This window comes from Uloborus diversus, chromosome 1 (genome assembly GCF_026930045.1).
Source record: "Uloborus diversus isolate 005 chromosome 1, Udiv.v.3.1, whole genome shotgun sequence".
NCBI lineage: Eukaryota > Metazoa > Arthropoda > Arachnida > Araneae > Uloboridae > Uloborus > Uloborus diversus.
The window spans coordinates 20,676,127-20,702,723 of NC_072731.1; the positions used below are offsets into that span (position 1 = coordinate 20,676,127).

General features: G+C 35.3%; 1 protein-coding gene across 1 annotated transcript in view; it reads right to left on the reverse strand.

The window, feature by feature from the left end:
• Positions 1–6,715: 6,715 nt before the first annotated feature.
• LOC129228355 (transcription factor Sox-10-like) overlaps positions 6,716–26,597 on the reverse strand; it is a 110,525-nt gene continuing 90,643 nt past the window's right edge. The window contains exon 2 of the mRNA XM_054863037.1: positions 6,716–10,530. Within this exon, the coding sequence (XP_054719012.1) occupies positions 9,020–10,530 (1,511 nt within the window). The 3' untranslated portion in view covers positions 6,716–9,019. The remainder of the gene's footprint in view (positions 10,531–26,597) is intronic.

A 26,597-nucleotide genomic window follows, 5' to 3' on the forward strand; every position in this document is an offset into this window, starting at 1 on the left:
ACTGTTTTATAAGAAAAACTTGCTTTTAAAGAACCCAAAAATTTTCGAAGTTAGTGCAAACTAATTGGATCGTCAGATTTAAGAAGGGAATGAAAATCAAAAAAATGTCAAAATTACTTTTGGACTCTAAATTATATACAAGCGTTGCTCTACATGTGACTGGTAAAAAAGAAACAAAAATTAGTCTCTAAAAGCAGATATAGCACCTAGAATTTTAGCGTAAAGTTTAATAATTGAATGAATATTGAACTTAGTTTCTCCTTTAATCTCATAAGTGTTCCCGTTAGATGGCAAAAAAAAAAAAAAAAAAGTCGGAAATATACACACCTAAAGAATATAATGAAATGATCAGAGTTGCAAAAAATACTGGTTATTCTACGACAAACATTTTGAACTTTGAGAACTGATGCCTCAATTATTTCAAGAAAAACCCAAAATAAATAAATAAAACAGAGGCATTTTTCGTTTCGAAATACCGACATCTGCAGTATGTAGTTTCAAGTGCAAATTGCGTAAACTGCCTGCGATTTTATTGATGACCTCGTCAACTATACATTTCTACTGCAAAAATGAAAAGGTATTTTAACATTCTCTACAAAATATTCCAAACCGCCATTTAACTTCTACTGTAATTAAAACGAAAATATATTTTAATTTTCAATTTAAATTTAATCCTGTTGGTCATTGAATGAAATATCTAGGTACCACTTATACAAATTAGTTCGATTTCTCAAAATTTTGATTTTTGAACTCATTGCTTTCTTAAACCAGAAGGTTCAGTTTCTATGTTCCTAAGTCATTCAGTAAAGTAGGTGGTTTCTAGCTCAAAACAAAGTAGATTATATGGCTTTTTTTTTTTTTTTTGAAGAGCACTTGTCTCGAGATATTTGCTTGTTTAATAATGGTTAGAGATGTAAAATTTCCGGAAATTTCAAAGTGGTTGAAAAAAAACGTTTTTTTTTTCTGGAAAAATTGATGTTTTTATGAATAAAAATAGGGTTTCTTAATAGTATTGCTTTCCTTGGATCATATAAAGGGTTAAGCATTAAAAAATATATGCAATCCACAGATCTTCTTTTTCTGCTTGACAGAAATCAACATTCAGGTAAGTTTAATCAGAAAAAAATAGCCTTTTTGCTTTAAAACAAAGAACTTTCTTGGTCAAACACCAGAAACAAGTCAAATCGTCATTCAACCAATAATATTGGGTACGATGTGGTGTGTCTAATCATAACAATTACATTTTCTATTTTAGATTACCTTTGAAACTTGAAATAATAACAGTAATTATTGACTTTCAAACACAATTGATGTTTTTTGAAAAAAAAAAAAGTATGATTTCTCTTCTTTGCAACGTAACTTTACTGTTTGAAAATGAAAGCTATTGAATTTTGATTTTTTTCAATCCTTCAGTCTAAGTTTGCATGATAAACTTAAGACAGTATTTTAACATACAAGAAAGAGATAGTGGAGAAGGAAATAGCATCAGAATTTAAGTATAAGAAAATTCTAATTTTATTATTTTTTGCTGAAAATTTCAATTAAAACTTCCTGAAAAGTTTTTAAAAAATCGATTTTTCAATTTTTTTAGACCGGAGTGAAAATAAACCCATTCAAAAAAAAAAATTTTTTTTTCGTTTTTTTTTTTCCGATTGTTGTAATCTCTAGTAATGATTCACTGTTAAATTGATTTACCTAAAAACGAAACCATGTATCTACTCATTTTTTCCCCAAGTAAATTTAACTAAAATATTCTAAACCTGAATTACTCAAATCCGAGCATTGGTTCCTGCTTAAATGAAGCACAAACACGAAAAAGGCAAATATTACTTTTCTCAGTAAATTATAAACTTGTAACAAAAACAGTTAGGTTTAGAAATATTATGGGTTATTTTTTATAATTTGTTCTCTAAACTACCGTTACTTTCATCCAAATAAATGCACTACTTATTTATTGCGCATGACGTCAGAATGATCCGAGATTCACAGATTTAATTTCTCTATTCAGCGTACGTGTATAAGAAAAATATCAGGACCGCAAACTAAAAACCCGGAAGTAGCATTCGAAAGACAGAAATAAGCACCAGTGAGGATTTATTATGCCAAAACATCAAAACTAGTAATTGGAATTTCTTGGGACATGAACTTTGAGGAAAGACTTCCCGTATAGGACTTCTAGGGTGACTGTCCCACATGTACGCATTAACTAGAAGAAAACCAAGAAAGATCTGATGAAATAACTGGATGAAAGTTTATACACGCATCATTTAATCGATTTTAGGAACCTCAGTGGTCGAGTGGTCTAAGCTAGATTTTCCCAAACTGTGGTCCGCGAGTGCATGCCATGGGGTCCGCGGTGCTATCCAGCTAAAACGTTAAATGTAATTGAGATTGAAAAACGAGTAACGATATTTTAACTCAAAAAGAAAGCCCATTTATGATTAATAAAAAAGTTTTGACTTATGCAGGACGCAGCAGCCTTCGGAAGTAAACACACAACACCCGAGTTTCCCAAAATGTGGTCCGCGAGTCCATACCAGGAGGTTCTGTGCCATGCAGCTAAAACGTCAAATATTATTGAGATCGAAGGACGAGTACCGATATTTTCTCTTTATATATATAAAAATGGATGTTGGTAAATTTGTTCCCTAAGATCTCAGAAACTACTCGGCAGATTTGGCTGAAACTTTCACCGTTTGTTCATTTTGGTATTGGGAAGGTTTATAGACCAGTTCAAAAAAAATCCAATTGATAGTTCCTTTTTTATTCCAATTTTAGTCCCAATTTTTGCATAAATGCCCCAATATAGGGGTGGAAAAAAAACGTGCACATATTAACATTATGTGTCCATCAAAAGCGCTAATTTTTCTGCTGAAGATAGCATCTGTTCGAAATTTCCAAGTTGTATAAAAAACGAGTTATGAGCTTTTTTGTTCCCTGTTCAAAGGCTTTCATCAATCCAATTCATTATTTAGTGTATCATCTCAACTCCCAGTCGATAGCTAGAAATATTTTTGCGTTCCGTCTGAATTTTGAGGCTTTTCTCAAGTCAAATCTTAAAGTAAAGTTTTTCCACAAGATTGGCTAAAAATAAATGGATTTGGCTAATCATTTTCCATTTAAACGGAACTTAAATGTAATTAACGGTTTTTTATTATTATTTATCTAGATTGGACACTTACTCAGTATCCAATCAACCAGCAGAAATATCGCCAAAATTTTTGCAGAAAGATTTCAGTAGCTAATGCTTTTGGTAGTTTTTTCAACTATCGCTGTTTTTGAAGCCAAAGGTTACGTAATAATGTTTCTCAGCTTACACCATGTAAACAAAATATCGCCAATCAAAGAATTTTTTTAAAAAACTTTTTGTTTACTGTGTAAAATAATACAGCAACTAAATTAGGCAAATCCATAAAGGGCAAAAAAACTTCTATAAATTTTTATTTTTTCACAATTTCAAACAATCACCAAATTTTACTACTTATTTTGGAAACATTTCAGATGAAACCGTTTAGCGCCATTTTATTTTGACCAAAAGTATCTCAGCATCTGGCGACAATATTTCTATAATAAAAGTTAGTAAGAAGGGAGAGTATTATCGAAGGTGTCCCAAAATGATTCTCGCAAATTTCGTAACATTTTAAACCGCACCAAGTGCCCACAACAATTGAAATTTCTCAAAATAACTAAAGCAAGTGTAAGGGGAACGCGGGCGGCTACATTTTTTAAAACAGTTCGTACATCAATAGCCATACAGAGAAGGTTTTAGATGTTAAAAAAAAGTACTAACAGCTAAATCTTTTTAAACATGTAAAGTTTCATTTCATATTTCAGAAATTCTTCAAATTTGTATATGCTTAAATGTCGTGCTTTCGTTTCTAAATGAATACTATTTTGTTCTTTATACTTATTGCTATTTTAGTTTTATGAGTAAGGAAGAAGCTCGATTTTCAATCATGTCAAAAAGGTTTGTTTTAAATTCTTTCGCTTAAAACAGGAAATAAGGACAAGTAACGATTGTTTCTCATAACTATTACTGACCCAGGCAACGCCGGGTATTTTTGCTAGTAGTAAATAAAAGTAAGGTTTCAAAGAAATTCTGGAAGGAAGTCTGTGGCGGACCTGCGTCCAGGAGACCTCATTGAACCTCCTACAGCCTTGAAATTTTGTACAAAATCGCTTCGAGCCTCGGTGGTTTGCATCTGGGATTTTGTTTTTTAAAAATTCGAATTATTTTTTTTAAATAAATTTTTTAAGCTCAAATTTCGCGTGATTTGCCTATTATTGTCTGTTAAAGGGCTGAAAAATTACTTGCACATATTAATATCGTTGGAGAGGGTAAAATTTTCCGCGTTTTACGCAATTTGTTTCAACGCTCTAACTTAAATACGGCGGGAGTTATTAGCGTTTTTAGCTTGAATTTTTTTAGGCTTAGCTAAAATTTAGGCACTACTTTCTTCATTAAATCTATCTGTAAAAAGCGAAGGAATTGTCTCACAGTTTTCTTTTTGAAACTACTGAAAAGAGCGACATTTTTTATTCCAGATCTAACTCGACCTATGGTCGAAAAAAATTAAGCTTCTATCTCTAAAGGAAAAAAAGTTACAAGCCGCTAAAAATCATTTTCGATAATCTCATTTCCATTAAAAATTATTGATGTTTTATTTGGCGTTGCCATAATGTGTTACGTCTTTTCGATTCGCTTTTTTTTTCTTTCTTATTCACAAACTTTAAGGGTTTAAACGGAAAACCTTAGGCTCAACTCAATTCAAGCCCCAAGGTAAAGTGCAAAATATATTATTAAAGACCACGAATATGAAAGCGACTTTTCAAAGGTATAAAACTGCAGTTTTGCAATGCTTAGGAGCCCCTTAGCCCTTACGGCTCTGCAAGTTGGTACAAGTTATTTTGAAACCGGAGGAATAGGGCTTTTTGTTCCAAAGGAAGCTCATAATGCGTTTTTAATCTGTTTCTGTTTAATTGACGATTTAAATTTTTGCAAATCAAATAAGATTGCAAAGCAATCTTCGGGGGTTGGTGATCGCTAGCGAGCAGGGGGCAGAGCCCCCTAGTAGTTGAAAAACAAAACATATTCCTGATTACAGCATTACGACGCTGCCAGGGTAGGTTTGCCCAAACCGTAGTTAATAATTAAAATCCTAATGCGGCATAAAAATACAACTCATATGAAAAACTAACACACTTAAACTAGGCTAACAGTTCACTAACTTCAAAGTTTATTTTTGTTAGTCAACTTGTTGAAGAAATTTGGTGATAACATTTTTATTCCTAATTGAACTTGAAATAGAATTTTATTTCCATAACTCAAAATAATAATGTAAGAAATGAAAATCGGACAAGAGTTCTAAAAAATATACAGAACAATGAATAAATAAATTTATAGGAAAAAAAAAGCGTAAAAATATATTAGAAAAAAATAGATTTAACTGTGTCAAATCATTTTTTTGCACCCGCAGGGGGGGGGGGCGCAAAAATTTGTAAATGTTCCGGAGGGGGTTTGCGGAGGCCTGAAGCTTGAGAACCTCTGCTCTAGCATGTCTACTTTTTTAGATAAGTGCTGCTGCTTTACCCAAAACGCGCATTTTAAACTCCATTTTGCGCACTTTTAAAGCAAGTATAGGCTTATGAAACAAGGATTGCTTCTGGCATATTTACCCTATTTTCAGCCTGCAGTCTAAAAATTCACCATACGTAGTAAAAATTTGACAAGTTTACTAACAACGCTACAACAAGTTTAGGCCAATTCGTAAGTTCTTGCTTTGCATATAGTATATGCTTCGCGTGATGTGTCATGAGTTGGTTCTTTGCATACAATGTTTTCGGTGCCCGATTAATATAGCGGGTGACCCTAAATAAACATTTTTTGGGTGTCCTCTTGTGAAGTGAAGTAATTCGCAATCATCCGGCTTACATGAACTATAAATAGACGTGCATCTGGTGGTTTAGTTTTCTTTGGTTGTTTTAAGATGTTTGACTGTAGTTCTTTTTGTTCAGTTATTATTCGAATATTAATAAACTTTATTCTCAAATACTGATGGCTTTACTGCGTCATGAAATACTCTGCTCACAGCTCTGAAGTCAAACCTTATTTGCATAAACATTAATGATGAACCAGGAGTGACGATTTCAGGGGTGTTGAGATGTTCAACCACTCGCTCAAAATGTTGCGATGCAGAGCATCCCACACTTAGGTACACCAAAAAAAAAAAGGGTAAATAAGTAAAGGAGAATAGGTACGTACAATTTTACTTGCAAACGCGATTTTCTCAAAACGTTAATTTTAAAACCAGTAGTTTCTGATATTAGCGTGTTCAAATAAACAAAAACAAACTAACTCTTCAGCTTTTTATTATTAGTATAGATTCATGATTATACTGTAGTAATATTTTTGCTTTAAGACTCACTTTTTCTTAAACCGCTGTTTTTATGGTCAAAAACGTTGTTTTTTACTTTTTTTTCTAATGGTTAAAATTTAATAAATAATGAAATACCCGGAATCGCCTTAAAATTTCACTTTAGTGAACTTTTAAAAGTTTAACATTACGCGTACATAGGGTTCCAACTAGTTTTAAACTACTTCAGTGTTTTCTTAAAATTCTCAGTGGTACTTCTGAAAACCTTAGTCTTCTCGAGAGAGCTAGTGCAACATCAAAAAGAACAAATCTTTTTTTCAAAACAATACCTTTATTTTAGAACTCTGCAACAAATACTTTATACATACAAATTACTCTGCATGGGAGTTTTTTTTCCACAAAACGGAAAAAAGTAAATCACTGGGTTTCTTTTTAATACTATAATATAAAAATATCTTCTCTTCTTCAAGGTAACAAACTCTAAATAGAAACATATTTATAAACGAACAATACTGATTTCAAAAACGATGATTGTTTGTACATGTAAATTGCAAATTTTTCATGAGAAAAAAGGCACATGATGTGTGTTTTCTGGAGTAGCTTTAAATTTCTCCTCAAGTGGAGACAATTCTGCGTTTCAAATGACGTCATGTATCACATCTTCCTTTTCACGTCATCAGTTCTTTTTCGCAATTGAAAGAATACCAACATAACTGTTCAAACATATCACAATTGTCATAGAATTCACGTGGAATGCTGAATTAATTTTTTTTTAAGATTGAATACTTTGTCATTAATTGCACTCATGGAAACTTTAGTTTTCACAATATCACCTGGGAATGGTTAGTTAAAAGCAATCTATGCGTGTATTTAGTTTTCGTTTGACAGCGTCTGAAATTATTCCCTACACCTTCTCGGCGTACCATCTGGGAACAAACCGACTAATTACACAGATAGATCGCCTGCACAGTTATCAACCCTAGAACACTCATAAGATTTCGGAAATAGAAATGTCTTTCACTTTAATATTTATAGGAGCTTTACAAAAAAACAAAAAAGATGGAAATTGATAACAACTGAAATAATTTACTTTTAATATCTCAAACAGTTTAAGATTCTGTTTTGAAGATTATTCTTTTTCGAAATAGCACGAGGTTTGAAAGTAAAATAATATTTCTTCACAGAAATACAGCGTGGTTCAAAAGTAAACAGATTTTTCTCTCAAAATTCTAGCATGAGCAAAGAAAGCAGGAGGACCATGTTTCCAAACAAAAACATTGGGAAATGACATAGTAAAAAAGTTATAAAATTGACTAAGTATATATTTAAAAATGCCTTAAGCTTTTTTTTTTTTTGGTAAATTTATTTGCTTGAAAATTAATTTTAAAAGCAAGTATTTATTTAGTCAAAATAATTTGTACTTGGTAAAATAACTTTAAATAGCAACAAAATAATTTTACCAGTAAAAAAATCTTGCCTCCCCGACTTCGAAAATGTCCCAACGTCCGCTCTATGCTATCTAGAGTAGGGGTTCCCAAACTTCTACGATTTGTGACACCCTTTAAAAATTAGCATTTTCTCACGGCATCCTATTCTATCTCTGTTACATTACATATATTGATATCATGGACATTTCGCGGCCGCGGCACCTTTCGTCTTTAGCTGCGGCACCCAGTTTGGGAACCCCTGTTCTAGAGTAATTTCTACTCCTTTTATTAAAAGGAGAATGTGTGCAGAACTAACTAGTATTTTTATCACCGAAATTCGACAGGAATATACCAAGTACATCGTTCTCTTCACATGAGTCCTTCTTTGCGCTGGACAATCACATATTACTGACATTTGCAATAGAAGCTCTTATAGGTAAGTATGACCAAAACAATCTTCAGGATATCTTTGTTGACACACTAACACAAAAGGAAGAATTCAGTTTTCGAAAAAGAATGGAAGACGTTGTTTCAAATGTCCACAAAAAGTTCAAAATTCTGATTAAATTGAGAACGCAACAAATAAAAGTTGATTACAGCACTGTGCGTCTTGCTAAAAATTAGCTTACTTTCGTTCTCTCTCTCCCCACTAAGTAGCAATTTACAAAAATGCTTTGATCTACATGCGATGAGTTTGATCGTTTGCTTGCTTGGCCACAACAGTGTGAGATGAAAAGATGTCTCGAACTGGCACGATTTTCAGAGTCAACGGAGATTGAATTTCAGTGCAATAGAATTTTGATTGTATATTGAAATTTCCTAATAAGAAAATTTAGTTTTTTCTTTTTAAATGTATCCCGGTTTTACTACGTTTTTCGTTCTTCTGTGTTTCATATTAAAAAGGGACATGCTCGGCATGGTTTCAGCGCCCTTTTGCAACTATTGATGTTACACTTAGTCTAGCTTTCGCCTAAATACATTTAGGCAATCAAGTACTAATTTCATTTCAAGTACTAATTTCGCTCAAAGCTTTTCATCTTTTTTTTCAACTTCTCATCTAATATGAGTCTTACTTTAACATATTTTAATTGTTGAGAAAAGAAGCTCTTTTTGATTGGCCAGCAACAATTTGTTTTCCTTTTAGATACATCTTGTGAAGTTGTAAGAAGTTGATAGTCTGAAGCAAAACTTTATGGATGGAATACATCTTTGAATACGTTAACTCATTATTGACCTTAGAGCTGCAAAAGCTTCACTCATGGTATCTCCTTCCTCTTCTCCAGGAAGATTCATTTTATTATGTCCATCAGAGAAAGGGGCTGCAAAAACTGGCTTTTGAAAGTCCTGAACGTGTGCCCCGAACCTAGAATCTTCGGCAGGCCTTTGGGCAGTGACTGGAATACGTATTCGGTGAGCTCCAAAGTTAGTGGCTTCTGTGCCATTCTGGGTAGGAAATGAAGAGGCTCCTGTGAGGTAACGATCTAGTTCCTTACCATCAATGTCACCAAAGAGTTCTGGAGCAAAAGTGGCATCGGATGTGGCATTAAAATTAGCGGCTTTGTTCACGGAAAATGTGCCATTTTGTTCTGTACAATTGTTTTGGTGAGAGAAAGACTCGGTAACGTATGCGTAATTCGGTGATGCAGAGGCATTGGAATAGGAAACAGATGAGGCATATGATGGAATGAACTGGAACTGCTGTTCTGGATCAGAACTGCCATCATCAATTTCAACCTTGATTTGCGTTCGGGGCTGTTGCTGATTTGAAAAGGTGTCCGATTCACCGGAACATTGATTGTAGTTCAAATGCCTATAGCTTGGCGATCGATTTTGTAAGGCACTGTAGAGATGGCTAGTCGTTGGGAAAGGACTATTCCTTTCTGACATTGAAGGACTGTTGTTGACAGGCGACATCGGCGATGAAGAATACAAATCACGTCGCTGATTTTCCATTGATGATACAGAACTCATGGTATGCGGACCACATTCAGAAAACGTATATATCGGATTTCCCGAAGCTGCCGATAAAGCTTGTAAGGTGGACGCGGCGACCCTCATTGGTACCCTATAAGGGGGCCTAATATCTCTTAGGTAATTCGAAGTTCCACCGAATTGTGAGATCAGCTGGATTAACGTGCTGTTGGAACCCTTAGGCTGGTTGAGATCTCTTCTCTGTAGACGGTTACAAGTCTCCTGTTCACTCTGAGGTGGGGACATATCGGGAGTGGGAAGTCCTCTGATAGTTCCATCCATTCGATGACTGTTCTTCTCCTGAGCATAATCCATTCCAACGGGCAATTCTTTTTTTGGAAATTTCAGTAGCCCGTCGTTGTCTGGGCTGCCATTAGGAGAACAGTCCGGAGTTTGAACACCGTAAAAATCACAATTTAATTGTTGTCCATGGTAGCCCATGCGGTTTTGGTTACTGGTGTTGCACATGGATTGCTGAGGGTTGTATGACATGGGCGGAGGAGTACCATAAGATGAATTGAATCCGTTGGTGTATATCGTGCTGGGAGATGTCGGCAAAGTTGCTCCTGATGCTTGGGGAACTGGTGGAGTTGCGCTGCCCTTGGCCGAGCCAACGTTGCTCCCCCGTTTTGTGCTTTTCCTCCTGCGCGGCCGATATTTGTAATGAGGGTAGTCCTTCTGGTGCTGCTGTCGAAGGCGCTCGGCTTCCTGTACATACGGCTGTCTTTCCACTGGAGTTAAGGCTCGCCATCGTTTTCCTGAAAAAAAGGAGAAAATATTTCTTAAAGATCAGATAAACAATATAACATAATCACACGAATCAGTACACTTATTCATAACTCATGGAGGAATTTGAAATCTTGAATACGCCAAGTGTTTTATAGACCATATTGAGACAAGAAAGTTCTGAACTGCATTCATATGCCTGAGCAATTTATGAGGAAAAAACCATTTTTCGTGTGCCTTATTTTGTAATGAACACTACAAATACCAGCTATAAACGCTGCATGAGTCACGTTGTATATATATTTATAAGTTTTGATATTTTTAGATCAATGTTACTACTTCGAAAAATGCGATCGAACTTGGGCTAGAACCGTCGGATTATTGGTTCATGTCCAATGTTCTTCTACTGACCACGGTAGATTTTGTTAACGATTCAACACTAAGGAAAACATTTTGTTGCATTGGTTTCAGACTGAAGTTAAGCATTTTTTTTAACTTTCCTTGGAGAGAAACCGAATTTAAGCTCCTTTGATTCCAAAAAACGAGTCACGAATAATAATAAAAATAATAATAAACTACTGTAATTAAACTTGCAGCAACAAATGAAGATGGTTAATAACCAACCATCTGGTCTAGCAGTCAAAAGATATGAGTTAATCAAACAAAAATTAATTAAATTCGTTCAATAAACACTGAAACTCACAATATGCTTATGTAATTTAAGCACAAATTGCAAACACGTGTTTTTGGGTTACAAGGAAATACTTATCAACGCATGAAGTTGAGAACATAGGGATGTAAACGCAGGACATCCTAGCACACTTAAATCTCAAAGCATAAAAAATTTACAGCTTGAATCTATGATAAAAAGGTTTTATTTAACCCCAAAAGACGTTTCTGCATTGTTTTTTTTTTTTTTTCACCCAGTTTGAGCACGTCTCAGGGAAGGGTTAGTAATACAATAAATAACTTCACTGTTTTTGAAGTTTTATGTTTCTTAGTAAAACATATTTCAAGACAAAGGTTTATTTTTTCAAAACTGAATCCAGGGTTCATACTTAATTTGGATAAAAAATTTCCATGACTTTTCCAAGACTTTTTCAGGACTTCATAAAATTTTTCATGACCTTGTTATACGAAGATAATTATACTGTTTAATGTAAAACTTGACAATTTCCAGAAATGGGCATTAGAAAAATTGTTATGTGAGTGCCACTACCTCGTTGGAGCACTTACTTATGACTGAAAAAAAATCAGTGCACACTGCAGAAACTAATAAAAATTATTCTTATTTGTCTTTAACGTACAAATTCAAACAAAATAAAAATACAGTGAATGCAATACACTGATGTTTAAATGTCTAACAAATATTTAATAAATAGAACCGAATGCATGGGACAAAAATTGAATGAGTCATTACTAAGTTTCCAATAATAAATTTAATTCATAATAACATTGTCCTTTGGTGTCAATAGTGCATCTAATCATCCACGTAACTTGACAGTATACGCGTTCATTAAAATAAAGCCATGTTTTTCAGTAATTCCTTTTTCTAAACCAGATATTTCAGTTGGCCACGAGGATCAGTTTTGCGAGCTGTATGTAAGGCAATACTGTTTTAGAGTATTAGAATTCCCCTATTTCTATGTTTTATTGCTGACTAAAGTCTTCATTTTCTAAAGCCTTCAACACATTAAGATAAACTTTGGTAAATTTAATAATGAATTTTTTACAAGTAGTTGAAACGAACTCGGATGCAATTGAAATACATTTTTTGAGGGGGCGTGGCAAAATCAAGAATGTGCAAGTCCACTACTACAGAATACAAAATATAAGAAGTGCTGAAAATAATGGTGAATTCACAATTAGTGACGCCCCAGAAGTAATATCACATTACAAAAAAAGGTGAGCGGCTGTTACAGAAGCAGATGAAATTGGATTCCAAAACTCGGATTTGTTTTAGAGATCGTTCAATTTGTATGCAATATTACTAAATCACTCAATATTTCTAGCGCTCTTTTAGCTATTGTTACTTGTTTACTGCACAAGACATTTTTCCATGACTTAAAATAAATTTCCATGACTTATAATGAAAATATTAATTTTCCATGACTTTTCCAGGTCTGAAATTTGTTTAGTTTTTTTCCATGACTTTCCAGGATTTCCATGACCCGTACGAACCCTGTGAATCACTTTAAAAGAAAACAAACACAACCTAGAATATCAAGTCATTTTGCTTGCACAAAATAGAAACTATAGTTATAAGAAAGTGAAGTGACTTTTATTCGAGCGATTCTTCGCTCACGGAATGAAAAGAGTTTTTGGAAGATAAAAAGAGAGAGAAGCTAAGTAACTTTCTCGGCCGCCCGCCCACGCCACGCGGAACCATCGAGTTCGTACACCCCCGCGTGCGTTCTTTCCACCATCGATATCGGATGTGTCGAACTCGGCACCCTCCTCCCCTCGTTTCCGGGGGCCCAGCAGTCACGATTTGGGTGGGGCCCGTGCTCTCTCACCCACCTCGCTCATTTGCGAGGCCGCGCTTTTCATCACCCAGTGTTTAACCCGCAGGGGGCCGCGCACTCTCCTCGAACCGACACAAGAAGCCAAGAGTCTCTCCACAGGGGCTGCTCTCCTCAGCGAGACTCTCTTTGACTGGAAGAAAAATGAGTTATTACTTTGAAAACGATTTTATCTGCTCTTGTTATTTAATTGAAAATAAATTTTTAATAATTTTTTTTTAGATAATAAATTTGCAGTTCAGTATTACTTGGAAGAAAAAAGTAAACTGTAAAAACTGCGAGTTACATATGGATACTTTAAAGGAAACACGCTTTAGCCCCAGAGTTCCCTTAAGGATACCACTTTGCCACCTATGGCACCCTTAATGGTGACTCAGGAAACCAGAAGGCAACCTTAGAAGTTTCATAGGGTGCCATAAGGAATCAAAAAGTACCTTTAAGGATGCATTGCGGAGCCAAATGGCACCCTCAAGGAGGTGTCGCTGGTGCTACAACGTTTACCCTAAAGGAAGAAAAATGCAATCTGCAGTTTTAACAGTATAGTTATGTGCCAAATGCAATCTGCAGTTTTAACAGTATATTAGTGTGCCAAATGCAATCTGCAGTTTTAACAGTACGTTAGTTTTTAGACCAACAAACGTGAAACGATTATTTGTTTACAAAATTAAAATATGCAAAAATTGAATAGTTCTTCCACGCCTGCAACAACACATGTAAAGCTGTTCCATGATTATGGAACTCAAATTTGGTGTGACATTGTTCACAATGTGTTCGGTGTTTACTCGAAATAATTTATTTACCAGATTGTCAGTACCAAACACAGAAATCCTTGTCAAATACTGGAACTGTAGGGTTTTGGATTTCATTTTGGGAAGATCTCATTTTCAGGGGCACCTGGAAGATCACGGGAGGCCACTGTGACCTCCCAAAAATTTCCTTATTCTCCAAATTTTGTCTTTCCATTCGGCAAAATTGTCATCATTCGGCAAAATTTTAGGTTCCATTCGGCAAATTGAGTATTTCAGCTTTACCAAAAGTTTAAGTTCGCATCACCTCTGCTCGTTCTTTTGGGGTTCGCGGGTGATCCGAAGCGTTTGAAGGGGGTACGTCATCGTGTTTGGGGTATTTTCACACCCTCTAATAAGCACCAAACACGAAAATATTTCTGCAGTTGTGATTTATAACTAAAGAACTACATCATGATAACTATTTACAAAAACATTACTTGTTTCATTTGAGATCAAAAACCAAAAGCTTCCCTATTAGCGGCTAATCTATCTATTTGCTAAGCAAAGCGCTAAATCAAGTCGGACGTAATTGAAATCCGATCTCGGGGCTTGTCATCGACGCGTCACAAATGATTCTAAATGACCCTCTTTAAACCGGAAAATATGAATGCGCCGTTCCTTTATAAATCGCCTCTTGCGAAATGATAAATGACTGCGCAAGATACCGAAAGTACGTGATGTGGCCGCGACACGCGCCCGACAACACCACGTGATGTGGTGGTACCCAATCGCGATGCGGTTTCTCCTCCCTTTTACTTTTTTTCTTTTACTCTGCCTCTCACGATGTGACGTTTTCCGATTTGTAGGCAGAACAAATGAGGAAATTCCTGGTGCGGAGAGACAACTTGTTGGCATTGGAATTGGAATATGAGTGAGCACGAACGAACGCCACGGAATTCGAATCTTTACTCAACAGGTGTCTCAAAGATTAAATACTCTTACTTCAATCCACCTTTTTAAATAGGAAAGGACAGTTTTTTTTCTATGATTGCTACGGAACCTTGAATCGCACGTGTTTGGTTAGACAGTAAGTACAACCTCGGATTAACTTTTTCCGGACTAACTGGACCAAAGGCAATCCGTAGAAACGAAAGTTCTGGTAATAAAAGTAAAAAACACATTCTTTAGAAAGCAAATTTGTCTTTTATTAAAGAAAAAAACAATGCTTTTTAACAAAACTATATAATACAGTGTCTAGTGTCTCCCAAATATTTTATCATTTATAGTTCAGCTGCGGTGGTGTTGGACTGAGGCTCCAAGTACGCCATATTGTTTATTAAGTTAGAACTAAGCTTAATTGTACGTCCTGTACAGGGGTTGTACGTTTAATCAAAACAAAACCCGGACATTTGGCGTATTTATAGCCTGCAATCATAATTTAAAATTTTTTATCAGCGTAAGTATAATTTTTTTTAAACTCTACAAATTTGATCAGGATTAACCGAGGCCGGTGTAATTGAAAAATCCATCTTTTTGAATGTTACTCTAGATAGCGGCGCGCAACCTGAACTGGGATAGTTCGGGTGAAACCCCCTCCTCAGAACACTTGACTCCGAGCCAAACTCACATATGTAACTTATTAAAATCATTACTCTTTATTTATATATAACTTATAAAAAGAGTGTCTGGTTTCACTTCTGACCAAACGTCTGGTAGTAAATTAGCATAGAATAAAAAAAAAAAAACTAGAAATAAAAAATTAAAAAAAAAGAAAAGAAAAATTGAGGGGAAACAAACAGTCCGTTAAATAATTTTTAAACAATGGAAAGAACTGGAAGGAGCAATAAATAAAGCAGGAGAAAGGAAACCTTATACAGGATATTATTAACCCAACTTATTTCGATATAAATGCGTAGGCAAAAGAAATATGATTTCAATGGGTTACACAAATAGTTGCAGGGCGGAAGGGGAGGGGGACGTCACAGGGAATTTTCACAAACAGCAACACAGGTTAATTTGTTCTGAGAAACTTTTAATGTTTCTTAATTTCCACTAAAATGAGCAACGGTTTGCAATGAAGACATCCAATGTGGTAAGTCACAAATTGACGGGGAACTTTGCATGCGCGTGTGTTGAGTTACAGGAGTCCTTCTCAAGTGCAATTTTGCTCTGCCGAAGGGATTACTTGGAACTCTGAAAGGTGTCTCTTACAATGTTGATTCCACGTTGTTGCCACCATTGGGCGGTCATTCCAAGCTCGTCAGCTTGCGAGATCGAGATCCTAATCTACGAGAACCTAACCGCAAGCTAGATTCGAGTAGATTAGAATACTACTTTGCTACATTTCTACGTCACAACCGATCACGTGAGCGAAAATCTCGATCTCGCAAGCTGATGAGCTTGGAATGACCGCCCACTGGTCGACTTTTTTGCTGTAAAATCTGCGCAAAAGCGATCATTTACAAAAAGCTAATCTTTTTTCTATATTCACAAACCAGTGTAAAAACAAGAACATGACACAATTTCGCATTATACAAACCATAGTTTTTACGAAGCTAAATGCAGAGACGTTTTAATTCTACATGATTTATGTTTTCATGAAACTTAAACACCACACTTTGATTGTTGAAAAACACTTCGGAATGTCCGTCAGCTCCACGGCTGAGGAAGATATGAGGATTCACAATAACTTGACACCAGCAGATTTTTATCAAGGCGCTGAGAATCTCTTAGAACGACGCATTAAACTTTTCCCACTGAACTGTCTTTGTTTCTTGCAGAAATGTTCATCTCCGGCAGTTCTCGATTTGTGGGAAGTCCCTCCGCGGAAATTTAAGTGCATTTTAACGAGGCTGGAAGGTGTTGCTGCTTGCGTTCTTCTACCAGCAGACGATTCATCTTCGACTGGCTTGCATCCTTACTTTGAATGACCGTTTCTTGACTGGCTCTCTTTCTCCAGTTTCCTACGTTTTCATTTAATTTTTTATTTACTTTTCGTTGCATCAATGAATAACTTGGTAACTGTGCATGGTATAAACCCCTTGGGAGATTAGGAGGATAGGCAAAGAAGATATTCTATAAACAGTAATTAATTTCTGAATAAAGAATAGCGAGATCCCTGTAGTCATGAGAACTTATTCTCTTACTTATATATAGCACGAATTCCATCTGACGTGTAACAATTGTCGAAAACTACGCCTCTTTTTGTTAGTTAAAATTTACTGTTTAGGTCATTCCTCATCCCAATTTCTTGCCAGCGCTAGTGGTTAAGAACCAAACCACGCAATAAGAAGTCCTTGGAAGCAAAGAGAGTAGGTATAAAAATTACTACCCTTACGACTAAAATAAAAATTAGGATATATTTAGTACAAACGGAAAGAGTTACTTTCATTTGATTTGGGGTAAGAGATAACAATATATCCATTGCCGTATTCGGGGAGTTTTCAATTAGTAAACTATGCAACATAATTTGAAAAAAGGAGTGCGCCTATAGCTTAGCTGGCATAATACTCAAAACGTTTATTTTGCCTCTTATATTCTTTTGCATCTCACTCCCCCATATGATTTCGTTAAAACGGTCAAATATTAATTACTTAAACAAGCAATGACGTTATCAGGCCTTTTAACTTTAAAAAGAAGGGAAGAGGGTAATCGATTAAAAACAACTATCGAATAATCCCTATAGTGTCCACAACCACGATGATGGAAATTCCCCACAAGTCGAACTGCCAATAACTTATAAGTTTTAGTTTGGGACTTCGAGCTATCGATAGTTGAGTGTACAACAATTTAGGATAATTGAACAATTCTAAACTGAATTAAGACATTAAAGAATTTAATTCGTTTCTGAATGTGACCTTACTATGGGAAAAACTTGACTGTTTCTCAATTTCATTATTTCATTTCCTTCTATCCCTGATCATGAAGCATTAATTGAATATTCATTCTATAACCCTTCCTGCACTACAAAATTGCCTTTTGCTCTACAAAACTCAACTAAACATTTTTTGATATCCTATTGTATAAACACGAAAGTTTTTATCGTTCAAGTATTTTTGTGTTTCAAGAAAAAACTAAAAGAAGAAAAGAAACGAACCCGTCTGAACTGACGAATAAAAGCAGCATTACAACTCAATTTTAAACAACTGTCGATCGAATTTGAAACCCTGGTATTTTTCGCTGCATATTGAAAATAAATAAAATAAACAATTCATAAAAAGAATCCCGGGCGAACAAATTAAGATCATCTATTGTTCCCAAAGTTCACAACACATACGCCCACAAGATGAAATCACTTTCGTTTGTTTAACGTTTAAAGCTATCTGTTTTGCCTCGATTAAATCACCTATAAATTGTTAGTTTGTTGTTCTTTTGCTGCGAAAATAATGGGACCTCCAAGCTTTAGACTTCCGTTACAAAGATCAGAGGGCGATAACCTGAAATTTCGAAATTCGAAGAGTAAATACTTTTGCTTCTCTTAGAAAATAGTTCTCCAATAAAGGGTTTTCCGCACATTAAGACATTTGACTTCGCATCATACTACACAGTGGCGCAATCAGCGAAGTGGCGTTGAAACCGTGACCTTTGAACCCAACAGACATTCACCTCAAGCTGCGCTCCCCAAAAGTTTCTGAATTTAAAATGTTTTTAACACTTTATCAAACGCAATAATTAAAATACAATTAAACTGAATCATTAATGCATGTGTATCAATATCAATTATATATACACTGACATCACCCAAGTTTTGATATTCTTCGATGCTGGCGTACTTTTTTAAATCGTATTTTTAAAAATATCATTTTTCCCTCCAAAACCTGGATTTTGATTTTTTTTTTTTTTTAATGCTACACAAGTTATTAAAGATCAATCTTAAAAATTACTATAACTATTTTAATCGACAAAATTGGAGCATTTTGTTATGAAATATTACTTGAAGCTTCAAAAATATTTTTATACAATGCACTTCAAGGCTCGTAAAAGATTTTTCGCACTTAAATATTCAAGAAAAGTAAAAAGGATTTTTTTTAGTAGATTTATAAATAAGTGCTGTCTACACTACATTAAAAGTATTTATTTGTGTTAAGTTGTCCAGATTATCGTCTTAAGTTGTTCGGATGTGTTACCCATACAACCACTCAATGATAATGTGCATTCCGCACATTACCAATGTGCGGAATGCACATTGTGCATGCAAAATGTTGCATTCCGTAACTGGATGATTTTTCTTTCAATTTTGGTTGTATTGTAGGGGTGATTATAGTTAGAGTTCAATAATCCAGAAAACTATCGAAAGTAAGACTGTTACATATAGAAGTCATTTTCTCTTCCCCCTCCCCCTTTCTCTGTCTCTTTCTTAGGGACCAAAAATAAAGTGACTTTCTGTGAGCTAATCTAAATTTCTACTGCAAGCTTGCTGCTAGCCTCATAGCCAATATAGCTCTAGCCAACATAGCTGCTAGCCTCAAGTTAAAAATATATATATATATATATATATAAGTACTAGAAGAAAAAAAAATAGGAATACTGGGGACTAAAATGGAAGCAAAATTTTATAAGGGGTATAAGTACTGGGGGTAGGGGGTATAGGTAACGGGGACTAAAATAGAGGTATGTCTTATATAAGAGTAGTATATTTAAATTTTTAAAACTTAAAAATACTACTCTTATAACAGACATGAAGTATTGCTTACTATAGTTTTTCTATTCAGTCAAAAAATGTAAAAATAATAACCATTTTCAACAGGAGGATTATGTGAAAACCAACATCCACAGAAAATATAAACTAATTGAAAGCTGATTAAAGCTTTAATTGTAAAATACCAAGTATTGTAAAATGAAGTTTTGAACAATCAAGAGTTCAGTGGCTAAGAGTTGGTAGTTTCTACCAAAATAACCACAATAAACTGAAATCAAGTTTCAAAAGAATAAATAAATTTAAAATTTAAAACAAAGCAAGAGTTGAGTTAACATACATAGAAATACCTTCAAACTTTCAAAGGAATTGTAATATTTACAAGATTAGATGCAAAATGGTTGAAATCTTAACACTGCATGCAATTGTCGGGGAAACACGAACTCAATTGTTGGATCAATCGTCCCCCCCCCCCAAAAAAAAAACCCGAAATAATCTGATTTTTCCAAAAATTAAAAATTGAATGCGGCATACACAAACAAATCTCGAAGACACTCCGGAAAAAATGGAAAACTTGAAATATAAGCACTAAAAAAAAAAAAAAACAAGCAAAGTTGCACAACAGCATTAATTACTACTCTAAATTCCAAAAATGCAGGCTAGATTCAAGAAAGTTTGAATGACCTAAAACTTTCGGATCGCAAAGTGAACACCTCCCCCCCCCCCCGTCCTCCACTGAATACAGTATTATTCTTGATAAAAGTTTAAAAGTTGAGGTATACGGAACTAAACTGTAGAATTATTACTTATTTACAACTGAAAGATCATGAAACAAAAGCATTGCCCTCTATTTCCAAAACGAGTCTCAATAAGTTGTAAATCAGAACAGTTTACCAGCGTTGCTTAATCAGAGATGGCCAACCCTGAGTAACTGTACGGTATAAATACATAAGAACGTAACTGCTGAAGTATTTTACTCCATTAGAACGGAAAGTATAAAAAAGTAACTCGCTGCCTCTTTCTCACGATTTAACTTCATGGTCAGAACAACGTAAACTAACTCGAAATACATGATCATTCCAGTTCAATATATACTTTACTGCCGAATTATCACTCATTTACTAAGGAAACTAGCGAAATTGTATCGCTTGCCCTTTTCATATTTTGCTCAGGACGGGACAAAATTGCTCCGATGACCCAAATAAGTTAGCAAGCACTCCATTCAAGCGAGGCGCAAAGAGAGGTTAGTTTTAAGGACGTTTTGCCAAACTGAAACTGCCATCTCATTTTCATCAGCTGCCAGCAACTACACAAGTATTTTATCTTAGGATTTTGCTGAAGTTATAAACAGAGACGGACAAACAGCGTATAATCAAAGGAGTAGGAAAATTTTTGGGCGTCAGACTGGTATAAATTCATCTGGGATAATAACACTGGGACATGTATTTCTCAGCGTCCCAGCAACACAACAATTTTTACAGGGGTGCCCACCCCATTAAGGGCAAGAGCGCATCCCCCCTCAATATCGCGGAGACCAGCCCCCCCCCCTCCCCAATGAAAAAAATACCCCTAAAAGACCTTTTAAAAATTTCAATGGCGCAATCTGCGCTAAGCCAGGGAGGGCCCCATGTCAGTTTGTTCGTTTGTTCTCCCCCCCCCCATAAAATTTATTAAATTTATACTACTCCAATACCGAGCAGACCTTAACGGCCAAGCCCCTAGTTTCTGACTAGGCTGACATGGCCTCTCGTCGGCCCTGCGTATGTGAGCGTGCTCGCATTTTATCATTCGGCAAAATTTGGAGTTCCATTCGGCAAATTGAGAATTTTTCCCCTCCCAAAATATCAAGTTCAGAGCGCCCCTGGATACGACTCAGAACCTTGGATTCGAATCACAAGCATTCATGTATCCTTTTTTAAATAACTAGTTAGCAGTAGCTGAGAAATTAACTTCTGGATTGGGGTTCCGGTTATAATCACCCTCGTATTTATATAAACTACTGTATTAGATTTACTATGTGTTAAAACAAAGGATTCTGGGATAGGTTTTGATACCGAAACGTCCCCCTGGCTGAGCCATTGGTAGTTAGATGGTACAAAATTATTTAAAGATATATTCACCTAATTTAAATATAATTGTGTGCACGTGTGTTTTGTGTGCGCAAAGGTGCCCATAGGAAGAGATTATGGCGCAAGTTGCGCCGTTAAAATGTTTGGGGGGCGGATTTTTTATTTTTAAAAATTTATTTATTGAAATTTATTTATTAATTTACTTTTTTAATTTAGAAAATTTATTTTATTTCATTTTAATCTATTTACATTTCATTTCATTTATTTATTTAGTTTGTGTGTGTGTGTGTTTATTTCATTGGCGTAGCACAGAACTTTTCTAATAAAATAATAATAATAATGATAATAAATAAATAAATAAATAAAAATATTAAAAAATAAATAAATAAAATAAAAAGGGAGCGCTAAAAAATGCAAAAAAGAAAGTGGGATGAGGAAAATGGGGATTTGCGCCATTGAACTTAAGGGGGATGGGCACCCCAACGTGATCGTGTGTTTGTGAGCACGTATCAAATCGGAAGTGCCGGACATTGCCTACTTCGTTCCCTCCTCTCAATTTGAAGGGTCCGATCCTGTCTATGGATCATTCCAACAGCACCTCGGTACAAACATCCATTTCAAGAAGTGCCGCAAACAGCATGCAAATGATCTCCGCATCTTCCGCTCTCATCCGTTAAACCGATCGCCCGAGGGGGTGTTTGATCGCGACAGGATCGCCTGACCTCTCCGTCCGGTTTCCCTCTGTCCCACAGCCCTGAAGATTAATAATCGGCCCGTTTAGTGGCCGCGGGCGCAGCAACAGGTGCATGGGAAAAGGGTTTCGCTCATTACACTACAAGATGGCCGCCGCCCCTCCGAAGGTCAGTTTCCCAGCGCGCGGGAGAAAAAATCGAGTAATGATAATAATAACAAAAAAAAAAAAAAAAAGAGATGTTGATTGGGTTCTCGTGTGTGTGATTTCTTTTAGCGCGTATTACGTTTTTTTCTCTCCCTTCTTCGACCGAGGCGTGAATTTCGTCTCGAATGACTCAGCAAGAGCGTTGCGTTATTTTTTTTTTTCTTCATTTTTCTTATCATGGTGGTGGAATAAGGAAGACTTATTAACTCAAGATTGGACGAGGAAAAGAGGAGACTCGAACAGGGAAGTCAAAATGTTGCGTTGGTATAGGCAAACGAAACAAATATTCTAACACGGAGATTCTATGTCCAGGACTCCACGCACCCCCATCTGAAAACGTACCAAACTTTTTAGACCAATCCCAAAAAGAATAAAATAATTTTACTAAAATGTCAGACATTTATATTAAATCTTATTTTCTAATATGGATTTACTTCTTTTTCGATGCATTTCGTTTTTCTGCAGATTTTTTAAAACTACTGTCTATTTTCATCAATTAAAATTGATATTTCGGACCGTGGTAGTAAGAACAGATGCACAAATCAATACGGTCGAACTTGCTTATAATGAGCGCCACGGGACCGCGATATTTGCTCATTTTTCCGAGTGCTCGTAAAAAGCGAGTTCGAGAAAAAATAATCATAAAAATTCATCATAGTTTCTTTTTCCTTCTTTTTAATCACTGTACAGTACCAAATAAGTTGGTTATTTTGCTTTGAACTATCTGAATGTCTTTTTCTCTCGTCATGTTTTTGAGGAATGCACATGTACACACACATATATCATTTTTAGAAACTTTCTTTACTCCACAAATGAAAAAAAAGTGCTATCATCGCTTGTTCTCGGGATTTATGATTCATCACCAACTTTGGTTGACTTTGGAATGTTAAAGAAAAGTTACCAAAAAAAGGATAAGCTGAGATGGAAATTAATAGAAAGTTTGCGAATCGCAAAAATATTGCTCGCTTTAAGCGGAGTTTGCTCGTTAAAAACGAGTTAAGCTACCATAGACTTATCATTGTACCAACCAAGCATTTCTGATTTCTTCGCTAAATCCGGGTTCTCGTTAAATCATGGCTCGTTAGAGGCGAGTTCGACTGTATCTAGGAATAAATGTCAGCAAAGTACTTCCACTAAAAGTTTACAAGTAATAACGAAGTTATTCTAGTTTGTGAACCAAACAGTGTTTGCTCGGTTTAATTTACATAGGAGCACTTCTTTTCAATTTCATGCAAATTATAATATTTTGGGTGAAATTCAGGCTCCTGCACTACTTCAGGTAGAAATTAAGCCCTGAATGTTTATCTTGTTTAAATGATCATTCTTTGTATAGGTTGTATAATAATGAAGTACTAAGATTGAAAATAACAATACAGAAACTCGCAAATGTGTTCAATAACACAAAACGTAGAACATTAAAACGCGATTTTCAATAAAAAACTGAATTTTTTAGGTACATATCGATGATTTTTACCTACTCCAGCTACACGTTTGGCTCGATCGTAATTATTACTGACCTGGGGAGGTTAAGGGCAGTAACTGCAATATTTTCTTTTTTCTTCATCTATTGTATGTTAGCTTTATTATACAAGCTTGCTTATTTGGTTTTCGCTGAAAAAAAAAGAAACTCGAAAAAAAAAAAGGTCTAATTCCAACATTTCCCTATGAATTCAAAACGAGTTTCTTCAAACATCCCGAAAACTCCTTTCTGCAGATATTGCATACGGCAGATTATTACTTTTTTTTTTTTTTACTTTTGAGCAGGCTAGCAGTCCTGAAACATTCACGACACACAAATCTCTGATTTAGTGTTTGACAGACGGCAAGCCTTACTGTTTGACACTAATCTAACCCGATAACAAAAACCATCATTTTAACTTTTATTGAGGGACATGGAGGAGGGGAGGCTAAGAACTATATTTACGAACACTCGCATTGCCAGAATTTACCTCCTGGAGGGGTTTCCCTACAGTCGGGGCTTAATTTGCGCGGGATTTCACGGAAACCTAGCTCCTGCACTTCTTTCCATTTAATGGGAATTTTCTCATAATTGCCGGGATTCAAGTTTTTTACACAATAAAATAAGTTCTAAAGACTATAGGGCTCCTATAGTTCTTTTGTTAGAAATTAAGACCTGATTGCAATCCTTACATGAAAATAGGAACAGTAGCGTAATTATGGGATCTAGCGCCCCTGGCGAACTAATGAAATTGCCCCCCCCCCCCCCCCAGGGTCGCCCACACAGTAAGTCACAGGTAGATTTTTTTTTTTTGGAACATTTTGATTAGTTGATTCAACAAATAGGCATTGTAATTTCTTTTTCTTATTTTCTCTTTTAGAATTGTTTTCAATGACGCCCAATGTTTCTTCGCAGTAGATGTTATGTATGTGGAAATATATTTTATACCCCCTCTAGTTCTTTTTCTTGCGAGTTTTTTAAAATTTTTTAAAACATTTTTAAAATTCCATAATAATAAAAAAAAACCTCTTAATTTTTTTTAATCAGTCGAGATGCCCCCCCCCCCCCCTTGCAGCTGCTGCGCTCCTGGCGAGAGCCACTCCTGCCAACCCCTAGTTACGCTACTGAAGAGGAAAGGGTATTCTGCCGTGGGCAGGTAAACAGCAGTATCTGTACATACGAGTTTTCGAGTTATTTCAAGAAACGCGTGTTCGATTCTATACTAACAACAGAGAGAAGTTGGAATTAGATATTTTTTTCCCTTCGTGATTTTTTTTTTTTTTTTTTTTTTTTGGCAGAAACCAATACTTGTTCGATAAAAAAAGAAACGTACAATATGTGACAAAAATGCAGAAAAAAAAAAAAAAATGAAAATTGAAAAATTTAGTTACTACCCTTTAACTCCTCACGGCACTATTGGGAATATATATGGTTCCAGTCAAATTATAAAATGCTAATACATACAGCGAGTAATGTAAATACCTTCACTATTGAGTATCAATATATAATCATTTAAGATTTCTGAGTTTAGTTGTAAATTTTCAGCAGTCTTCAAGTGGGAGGAAACAGATCTCTAGTCTCATAGTCTCGTTAGGAGAAAAAACAACTTTGTCTAGACCTACGTTTAATGAGCGATTAGTAGGAAACACTTCGTATATTCGCACATATGAAAGTAGCTGAAGAGATATTTGTTAATATAATTGGTTAGTGTGCTGAGCTTTGTATTGTCCTTGAACGTAGCATTCCAGTCTGACTAAAATTCGCACACATCGCCAGTTTGAACTAGACGCTGGCGTCAACCGATTTTTCACACACTTTCTTCCGCCGGGAGAGATTCCTGCGAACTTTTTCGAACATGTACTCTTTTCAAAAGCTGTCTACGAACTGCATTTTATCCGTTAAATGTTTCGACTACAAATTGGTTTTTTGAAAAAAATGTGCCCCCATTTACATATATGAACATTACAATTCAAAAATTCCATTTAAAATTCAGACTTTTTTTATCACACCGCTTTTCAATCTATTGGCTGGGATATTCCTATCCTAGGTGGCAGTGATTGTAGTCGGGGTTGCATCGAGAGGAGGTTGGAAACCAAACCAAATCTGGAACTAGCGAAATAAGTGTGAGAGTGCTCTAGTGTCTAGTGTTCACAAGGGATTTTGATATGTAAATAGTCTTCATCAGCAACTTACATAAAACTAAAAGAGGTTCAAGAGCTGAAAAAATTAAAAATTCATTTTCTCTTATTTAGTTACCAGATTAGATTTGATACTAGCAGTACCCGCACAGCGATGCCCGTGCCAAAAATTTAATAGAAGTCCGTTGAATAAAAACAATTGACGCCCTCTCCCGCTCTGATGTGAAATGATCATTTTTCTTTGTATAAAATACTTACATACATTTTCAAAAAAAAACGTATTAAAGTTTCTTTAGAATTTAAAACTTTTCGTCAAATCATTAAATTAGATTTACAGTTGCTTTAAAACTCTATTTAGCGAGTAAAGCGATTTTTACTGCAATTTAAAATATTTCTCCAAATAAACGATAAAAGACATCAAATAATATCTTTCAAATGTAAAAATAGTTCCGCAACTCTATTGTTTATCGCCAAACTCGCCCAGCAACCACGCTATCATAATCCATTCATTTAATGAAAAAAAAAAAAAAACATCCAGTGGAACATCCAAAAATCATCGTCAGAAAAAAAGAAGAAAATGTCGTACATTTCACTCGGATAAAAACACATCAAAAGTTTCTTTTCTTTCACAAATCACAACAAATCTCCAA